General features: G+C 45.7%; 1 protein-coding gene across 10 annotated transcripts in view; it reads right to left on the bottom strand.

The window, feature by feature from the left end:
* Positions 1 to 5,860: 5,860 nt before the first annotated feature.
* Positions 5,861 to 10,223, bottom strand: part of huwe1 (HECT, UBA and WWE domain containing E3 ubiquitin protein ligase 1) — a 107,072-nt gene continuing 102,709 nt past the window's right edge. For all 10 annotated transcript variants that reach the window (XM_031892168.1, XM_031892175.1, XM_031892170.1 and 7 more), the window contains one exon: positions 5,861 to 6,938. In XM_031892168.1, the coding sequence (XP_031748028.1) occupies positions 6,836 to 6,938 (103 nt within the window). In that variant the 3' untranslated portion in view covers positions 5,861 to 6,835. The remainder of the gene's footprint in view (positions 6,939 to 10,223) is intronic.

Raw genomic sequence — 10,223 nt, 5'->3', positions numbered from 1 at the left:
AAGCAAGGGAGAACAAGCAATGTCCAATGCCCCAACCGTGCAGTGGAAAAAGCAAGTATTAGATGTCTAACATGCTTTTTCTACTGCATGATCAGGGCATTACATAGGGTTGAAAAAAAATACCAGAGTCCATCAAGTTCAACCCTTCCAAGTAATACTAACTGTAGATATTAGTATCACAATAGCCTTGGATACTATGCTTGTTCAAGAACTCATCCAGGCCCCTCTTATAGGCATTAACAGAATCTGCCATTACCACATCACTAGGAAGGGATTTCCCCACCCTCACTGCCCTCACTGTGAAAACCCCCCTACGCTGCTTTAAATGGAAGTTCCTCTAATCTAAAGGGGGGGGGGCGGCCTCTGGTGTGCTGAAAAAAAAAACACCCCCATCTGCCTATAATCCCCTCTAATGTACTTGTACAGAGTAATCATGTCCCCTCGCAAGTGCCTCTTTTCCAGAGTAAGCAACCCCAACCTCGACAGTCTAACCTCATAGCTTAAATCTTCCATCCCCTTTACCAGTTTAGTTGCAGTCTCTGCACTCTCTCCAGCTCATTAATATCCTTTTTGAAAAGCCCAAAACCTATAAAGTGGCAAAGTGATGTTCTCATCCCTTGAGTCAATGCCCTTTTTTTATACAAGACAGCACTTTATTTGCTTTAGTAGCCACAGAATGACACTGCCTGGCATTAGACAACTTGTTATCAACAAAAACCCCCAGATCCATTAAGGATCCCCCCAACACACTACCAATTATTAGATAGCTTGCGTTTATATTATTTCTACCAAAATGCAAAACTTTGCACATTAATCCTCATTTTCCAGTTTGCTGCCCAGTTTTCCAATTTTGTCAAGTCGCTCTGCAAAGTGGCAGCATCCTGCATGGAACTTATAGTTTTGCACAATTTAGTATCATCAACAAAAATAGAAACAGTACAGTGCTGTCCAACTTCTGTGGTGCCGAGGGCCGAAATTTCTCTAGCAGATATAGTGGAGGGTCGCTAATGGAAGCCAGTTTTGACCACTCCCCTTTTTTAAACTGCACCTACTTCAAACCACACCTATGTTATTACAAGACCATACCCATATTAATGGTGGTAGCGCAGCAAAAACCCAAATGGTTGGCGCTCACTGCAGGGATATCAACCATCATTCATGTGAAAGAATTATATTATGTCATATTAAGACACACCCTTAAAAACATATGCCGCCGCCGCCGCCGCCTCCTCCCCTGTGGATAGCACAGCAACCCCCAGCACATAATTACACACCTCAGGGACCATTTAAAGATTATTTCCAACTACTAACAAACTCCCAGAACAAACTTCTGCCAGGTTCAGGGTAGGGCAGGCAGTATGGCACACACAGGCAGGGTAGGGCAGGCAGAATATGGCACACACAGACAGCATAGGGCAGACAGAGCATGGAACACACAGGCAGCATAGGGCAGGCAGAGTATGGCACACATAGGCAGCATAGGGCAGGCAGAGTCGAGCACATGCAGGCAGCAAAGGGCAGGCAGAGTATGATGCACACAGGCAGTAGTTTGACTGCCCTATGCCACCTGTGTGTGCCAGACTCTGCCTGCCCTATGCTGCCTGTGTGTCCCATACTGCCTGCCCTATGCTGCCTGTGTGTGCCATACTCTGCCTGCCCTTAGCTGCCTGTGTGTGCCATACTCTGCCTGCCCTTAGCTGCCTGTGTGTGCCATACTCTGCCTGCCCTATGCTGCCTGTGTGTACATACAGTGACACAATGCTGGCACTATTCCTACAAACAGGTGTGAAGAGGTGAACAACGTGGGTGATTACAGTCTGAGGTGTGAACAATGTAGTGGGTGAACAATGCATTGATTAAAAGGTGTGAATAGTAAAAGGGATTACATGTTTAAACAATACAAGGGAATTACAGCCTGAATCTGAGGTGTGAACTATGCAAGGGGGCCAGTTAATCTCAATACGGATACCATTTAAAGTATACACAAAGGTAAGGCATCAAAGCAGCCAGACAGAGGGGGGGCCACACATTATATTATGTCATATTAAGACACACCCTTAAAAACATATGCCGCCGCCGCCGCCTCCTCTCCTGTGGATAGCACAGCAACCCCCTGCATATAATTACATATCCTAGGGACCATTTAATGGCTAATTCTGACTGCTAACAAACTCCCAGAACAAACTTCTGCCAGGTTCAGGGTAGGGCAGGCAGTATGGCACACACAGGCAGCATAGGGCAGGCAGAGTATGGCACACATAGGCAGCATAGGGCAGGCAGAGTCTGGCACATACAGGCAGCAAAGGGCAGGCAGAGTATGGCACACATAGACAGCATAGGACAGGCAGAGTATGGCACACAAACTACTGCCTGTGTGTGCCATTCTCTGCTTGCCCTTTGCTGCCTGTATGTGCCAGACTCTGCCTGACCTATGCCGCCTGTGTGTGCCATACTCTGCCTTCACTATGCTGCCTGTGTGTGCCATACTCTGCCTGCCCTATGCTACCTGTGTGTGCCATACTCTGCCTGCCTATGCTGCCTGTGTGTGCCATACCTTGCCTGCCCTATGCTGCCTGTGTGTGCCATACTCTGCCTGCCCTTTGCTGCCTGTGTGTGCCATACTCTGCCTGCCCTTTGCTGCCTGTGTGTGCTATACTGCCTGCCCTATGCTGCCTGCGTGTGCCATACTCTGCCTGCCCTATCCTGCCTGTGTGTGTGTGCCATACTCTGCCTGCCCTATACTGCCTGTGTGTTCCATACTCTGCCTGCCCTATACTGCCTGTGTGTGTGCGCCATACTCTGCCTGCCCTATCCTGCCTGTGTGTGTGTGTGCCATACTCTGCCTGCCCTATCCTGCCTGTGTGTGTGTGTGTGCCATACTCTGCCTGCCCTATACTGCCTGTGTGTGCCATACTCTGCCTTCCCTATGCTGCCTGTGTGTGCCATACTCTGCCTGCCCTATGCTCTGTGTGTGCTATACTGCCTACCCTATGCTGCCTGTGTGTGCCATACTCTGCCTGCCCTATGCTCTGTGTGTGCTATACTGCCTACCCTATGCTGCCTGTGTGTGCCATACTCTGCTTGCCCTCTATCCTGCCTTTGTGTGTGTCATACTCTGCCTGCCCTATCCTGCGTGCGTGCGTGTGTGCCATACTCTGCCTGCCCTATGCTGCCTGTGTGCGCCATACTCTGCCTGCCCTATGCTGCCTGTGTGTGCCATACTCTGCCTGCCCTATGCTGCCTGTGTGTGCCATACTCTGCCTGCCCTATGCTGCCTGTGTGTGCCATACTCTGCCTGCCCTATGCTGCCTGTGTGTGCCATACACAGTACATACAGTGACACAATGCTGGCACTGTTTCTACAAACAGGTGTGAAGAGGTGAACAATGTGGGTGATTACAGTCTGAACCTGAGGTGTGAACAATGTAGTGGGTGAACAATGCATTGATTAAAGAAACAGTAACATCAAAAAATTAAAGTGTTTTAAAGTAATTAAAATAGAATGTGCTGTTGCTCTGCAAAAATCTGGTGTTTTTGCTACAGAAAAGCTACTATATAAATAAGCTGCTGTGTAGCCATGGGGGCAGCCATTTAAGCTGGAAGAAAGGAGAAAAGGTACAGGTTACATAGCAGGTAACTTGCGGTTGCAAGGCCGAAATCGCACCGCCGCGTGTGCCATCCCACTGGCGACTTACATTGTCGCCGGTGGGATGGCAATTCGGGGAGATTAGTCGCCCGCGAACAGGGAGGTACGGTGAGGGTTTGTACACTCGGAGCACATAAGTCTCTGGGTGAGCAACCATTATGTTATTTGTAAACAAGTTTTGGCAGAGAGCTCAGGGTTTATACACATTGATTAATGGTGAGCCATAAAAAAAGCGCTTTAGAAAGTCTTTTTTAAGAAGGTTTCTTCCTCCAGTTACCATAAAACTGAGCCACTCATTTTTCAATTAAACTGTTCAGTAGACCTTAGGTGTTCCTATTTGGGGTGATTTGCCTTTGTATGCAAGAAATTGTGTGAGATAAATGCGGCAAACTGCAATATTTTTATGCGATTTTCTGAAATGTCATAAAACCAATACCTTTGCTTTGCAGATTGGTACTTTGGTGTACAAAGGACTCTTTACCCATGTTGGATTTGTCAGAACAAATCTGACAACTATATGGTTTTCTGGGGTCACTTTACGTTTTTTGCCTCTTTTACCACAAACAAAACTGCCATGGGTTTATGAATATGCCCAGCAACCAAACCAAGGGGAACAGTTATGGTGCCGCTACCAGCCCAGCATCATGAAAAGGCATACATACAGTACAAATGATGAACAAATAGCTCTAGGGCAGCATGGCCATGGTTACAGTACTCCAATGGTGTCCAGCCCAAGCCACCACAAGGAGCACCTAAGAGTATAGGTAAGATAGCACTGCCATACTCTGCAGCAAAGTACCCTGATCAGGTTTTTTGTTTAACCCAAGAAGCAGTCGCCTGGGCTAAAAGGTTAACTACTGTGGTCACTAAGTTGGGGGGGCCCATCCTTACAGAGCGCTGCAGGGTAAGCAAGCTGCTCAGTTTCTCTGGAAAGGCTGTGTGTGGCCATTTAATGAGGCTGATCACAGATATAACAGGGCAGGTACTGGATGGTGAGCTCTGAAGAACAACTGAGATCCAGGTGAAGGGAAGCCATGAAGGAAGTCCTCAATAACTGACCACATTCTGTGTGTCTCTGAGCAGCAGCTGATTTCATGGCTAGCAATTCCTTATCAGAAGGATTTTGGCCTAGCAGCAGCTCTTTCAAAGGCCTCTGACATTCCTCATTAGGACATTAGAAACCAGACACCAGAATTTCTTTTAGAAATCTTTCCTTCTTTGGGAAACAAGTTCTACTATAATTTATATAATAAGCTGCTGTGTAGCCCCGGGGGCAGCCATTCAAGCTGGAAAAAAGGCACAGGTTACATAGCAGATAACAGATAAGTTCTGTAGAATACAATAGTGTTTTATCTGTTATCTGCTATGTGCCTGTGCCTTTTCTCCTTTGAATGGCTGCCCCCATGGCTACACGGCAGCTTATTTATATAAATTATAGTAGACTTTCTGAAGTAAACACACCAGTTGTACCAGTGCAGGGCAGCAGCACATTATATTTTAGCTACTTTTATACACTTTCATTTTTTGGTGTTACTGTTCCTTTAAAAGAGCTGCTGTGTAGCCCCGGGGGCAGCCATTCAAGCTGGAAAAAAGGCACAGGTTACACAGCAGATAACAGATAAAACACCATTGTATTGTACATAACTTATTTATCTGCTATATAACCTGTGCCTTTTCTCCAGCTTGAATGGCTGCCCCCATGGCTAAGCAACAGATTATTTTATATAAAACGATAGAAGTGTTTCTAAAGCAAACACACACATTTTACCAGTGCAGGGAAACAGTGCATTGTATTATAATTGTTTTTAAACACTATCATTTTTGGTGTTACTGTTCCTTTAAATTGCTTATGGCACATGAGAATTGTTGCTGGCTAAGAAAATGGTTTCTTTGCTTTAAGAAGGGCCAGTGGCTTATACCTCCAAAGGAACCAGGATACCTAAGCTCACCTGATGTGACCCCCATGCAGCAATGGTGCCAATCCAGTATCACTAGATTTGCACTGAGAGTCATGGTATGAGAAAGCCCATTTTAGAATATAATAACCTTAATGGTGGGCAAATGCCTTATTGCCAAATTTGCCCAACTTAAAACTTACCGGCCCAGATTACTAGATTTCCCTTCAAGCTTTCCCTAATTATAAACAGCATCATCAACAGACAAAGCTTGACTGCAAAGGGAAACTGACAGAACAGCCTTCGATCAGCAATGATGTTTCTGGTCTTATCTTTTTCTTTTTATTTCAGTTTTTAAGAGAAATTCCAAAAACTTCCAAAACAGAAAATCCTAACAATTCAAACCTGAAGTCATTTAGAGGGGGCGCAAAATATTTAAGGGGTTCTAAATAAATATAAGGAAATGGGGGGAGGGGTAAAAAAAAAACAAAAACAAAACAAAAAAAAACTTGGCTAAAGTGATTTTTTTGTACATTTTGCTTTACATTTCAATGCACATATATTTCCCCATTGCATAAAAAATTTAACACCCAAACAATGCAACCTCTCTGATAAGACATGGGAAAACATAACTGCAAAGTCGTTAGGCAGCCTGCATTTAGCACTTGAATTGGCCAACTGCGGCTTTAACCCTCCTGGTGCCTGTTACCAACACAGCCCACCCATTTTAGGCCAAACTGCCAAACAAAGAACAGGGCAGAAATGAAAAACTGTATTGATTGGGTTATTTTCGGTTCAGTGGTTTATTTACAGGTAAACACCTCAGAACTGTATTTGAAGCTGGAAAAAAACAAACTGTTGGGAATAGTGGCTGTTTCATAAAGAGTGCTCTATTGTTTCAGTTCTCCAATGAATCTCTGCTTTTTTTTGACATAAGTTTCTTCAACATTTCTCATTTGATTCTCTCCCCCTGCCCTTTTGAGCTTTTCACGTGAAAAGCCGGAGCATAACTCACCCATAAGCAAAACTGAAGAAAAGCAAAACAGAAAAAAAATATATTTATATACTTATATATAATTTCCCCCCTGCTCCTCCCATTGCCTAAATCCCCACTGAGCAGTGTTTTCAAGTCTCGGCACAACCAAGTTCACCATCAGAAGGGAACGGAGACAGACGGCAGCTTCAGAAGGCAAGTCCCTCTTGTAGGTGCCAGTAGGGTGAGCGAGATAGATGCATGGCTTTGTTTTGCTTTCTCTCCCATATAAGTCCAACAGTAGAAAACAGCAGCCCATTCCTAGGCAAGGCCAAAGCCCTCAGAGCACTCCTGGATGGCTAACAGCAGCATGTGACGTAGCTTCTCGTAACTCTCATAGGCTGGAAGGTCCAACTGGTTGAAGCTGCAGAACAGAAAAATTGTGTCACTTGTATTAACATTCTGCTTTACTGTCTTAATATTACTTTTTCAGGTGCTTTCTAAAGGGATTCTGTCATGATTTTTATGGTATAGTATTTATTACTATAATACACTGTTCACATTGCAAAAAATTAATTGAACCATTTAAAAGGAGATTGTGTATTCACCTTTAAATCTTTTATTCTCCAGTCACTTGGGAAACGCAGGAACAGTGGGGTATAGCTGGTACCACTAGAAAGCAGGACCCAGCAATACAAAACTAGCTCCAACTCCGCTGGCTATACCCCCTGGCAGGCAGAGCCCAGTTCAGTTTCAATAAACAGGAGTGTAAAAACAACAAAACAATTTATAACCCATTAAGAACAGTAATTACCAGATCATGCCTGATGTGTCCCCCAAGTGCCTGGAGAGAAAAAGATTTAATGGAGAGTAAACAAAATCTCCTTTTCTCCATCTGCTTTGGGGACACGCGCACCAAAGCCTATCCGGGAACCACCCCAGCGGTTTGGAGTAACTTCCTGCTGAAACAGGCATCAGATGCAGCAAATGTGTCAAATTGGAATTCCAGGGTTTTTGAAGGGAGAGTGCTTGAAAGTCTAAGTTCCTTTGACAACACCATTGCTAGTAGGCAGCCTAGACATAATATGTCTTGGCAGGAACATAGTGTGCATCAGAGAAGACCTTGTGCTTTAGGACTGGGTCTCAAGAACCACACCATCAATTTGAGGCTGGCTGGGTTTGGGTGTTGATTTTGGCCTTAGGATAGCATATTTGAAGAGGAGGGAGGATCCAAGGGTCCAGAAACACTGACAGGTTAAGCTGGTTCAAAAACCAGATGCGGCAAGGCCATCAGGGTGCTATGAGAATAAGTGCAGTCTGTTCCTATCAGAGCTTCCCAATTGTCCTGGGGTTGAAAGGAAGAGGGGGAAAAGCATAGGCAAGTTGAAAGTCAGCATTATCACTGTGAGAATCCACCTCTGGCAGACACCCACTTTGTGGAAAATCTCCTCATTTAGTGACCACTTGCTCAAGTCCAGCGACAGCTGGCTTAGAAAATCTGCCGTAGCCACCAGCAGAGGAAAGCTTGTGTTTGGGAAGACGGGCGGATCTCCTGGATTAGGGATCTCTGCATCCAAGAGGCGAGGATATTTCACTAAAGTTACCTGAGGTGGTATTGTGTGAAGGGAGCCGTTTCGATGGTGCACACAAGACACAGGACACCATGACACACTCATGCAGAACCTGATTGTGTAGGCCAGCTTCTTCAGGAGGGACCTGACCAATGACTGGAGATGAAGATGTGGAAGGAAAACAAGTGGATCAATCCTCTTTGAGAAAAGACCGTGCCTTGATTAAAAGGTCATCCAGGTAAGGGGTTATTAAAATTCCTGTGTTTCAGATCACTTCTGTGGCCATCATCATTTTTGGGGTGATGTCAGTCCAAACGGAAGTGCTGTGAACCGGTAGTGGTGATTTAGAAAGGCAAAGGACAATAACCGCTGATGGGAGGGAAAATAGGGACATGAAGATGTGTCTTCTATGTCGAGGGACACCCAAGGTCATTGCCGTGATGACCGATCAGAAGAACTCCATCTTTAAATTCCGAGGTCAGATGAATTTGATGGGTCCCTTTAGGTCCAGCTCTAGACAGACAGACATCTTTTTTGGGGACCACCGAAAGGATTGAGTAACAGCCCTTGAAACGTTCTTCTGAAGGCATGGGGGTGATTACCTCTGTGTGTAGGAGACTGAAGATGACACTATGGAAGGCTCTGCATTTTCCTGGATTCTGTAGTAGCTTGGACATAAACAGCAGGAAGGATGGGAAGAAAATTCTAGGCGATATCCTAGTGTCACAATTTCATGAATGCAAGTCCTGAGTAAGCTTGAGCCAGGTGCCGGTGAAGTGACGTAGCCTTCCTCCTATGGCTGTGTGACCTGGTCGGAAAAGAGGCACACCGTCATTAGTAAGAGGACTTTTCAGATGGCTTGGTGGAGGGTTTGTGGCTCTACCAGAGGCCGACTGGTGAGGGGAGGATGGTCCTGCATTCTTGTTCTGTAAGCTACAAAAGAATTTGAGAATTTTTCTCTGTGAAAGGAAGAGCGTGACTTGGGCTGTTGAAGAAAAGTACTCTTTACTCTTTCCCCCTGTGGCTTGACTAATAATCTTGTCAAGATCAGGGTCAAAGAGAAGCTTCCTCTTAAAGAGGAGGGAAGTCAATGACTCTTGGGATGAGAAGTTTGCTGACCATAACTTAAAGCCAGAGAGATTGACAAACCACCACTGCAAGGGCAGAGGTCTGGCCGGCCACCTGAGAAAGGTCCAGTGAGGCCTCACAGATGTACTCGTTTTTCTTGATCTGGTAAGCCCACTGGAAGAGAGCCCCTGACAAGATTGCCTTAAGAAGAGTCTGACCACAACTGGACAGTCCTACTAACCCAGGCCGTGGCCAGAATCCGGCAAAGGAAGGTGCCCAAGGTCACATACAGAGTGCAGTAATCCTTCTAGTTTCTTATCCATGGTGTCCTTGAAAAAGGAGGCGTCAGGGACAGGCAGGACTGTGTTCTTAGAAAGGCAGTATACTGGGGCATCAACAGAGGGTAGAGGGGACCATTTTTCAAGTGAGCGCTGAGGAGACAGGATATAGCTTCAAGAAATGACTGTTAACTTGGAAGCGCTTTTCAGGTTTATCCCATTCCTGTTGGATGATCTGACCAAGCCAAGAGTGCTAAGGAAAGACATGGAAGGACTTATTGTGCCACTTGCAAAACCAATTTGGAGGAGTCTACAGGGACTTCAGGTTCCTGAAAGTGGATAGTTTCTAGGACAGATAAAATAAGAGAGTCCATGGCTTCAGAGGAGTACTGATCTCAAGTAGGGGACAGTTCGCCCTCTGAATGGTTGAATTCAAGGATGAGAGGTGAAGGAATGCTGGATTCGCCATCGCTCTCCTCGTCATATAGAGACTGAGCTCTACGTTTGAAAGTCTTGGCCCTTAGGTTATCGAGCCACGAAAGGAGCTTAGCCAGCTAAGGTACCCACTCTGGAACAGGTTGGGTTCCGGCTTGTGGTGTCTCTTGGAGAGCTTGGTTCACCTTGGGGTTGGAGCAGGTCCTGGGATCTCTGGTCCCTGTTCTAGCGGTTTACAAAGAGTACAAATGGGGTCTCTATTTGGCGCATGCTAAGAAACCCGGCGTAGACAGTGTGCTTCTGGAAAAAAAGCTGTCGCTGGCTCCCTCGCACGAGAGCTGTGAAGTTGTGGAATTC

Source organism: Xenopus tropicalis, chromosome 8 (genome assembly GCF_000004195.4).
Source record: "Xenopus tropicalis strain Nigerian chromosome 8, UCB_Xtro_10.0, whole genome shotgun sequence".
In the NCBI taxonomy this organism is placed as follows: Eukaryota; Metazoa; Chordata; class Amphibia; order Anura; family Pipidae; genus Xenopus; species Xenopus tropicalis.
The sequence above is the reverse complement of the archived record's forward strand: the minus strand, read 5'-3'. Positions and strand labels throughout refer to the sequence as shown.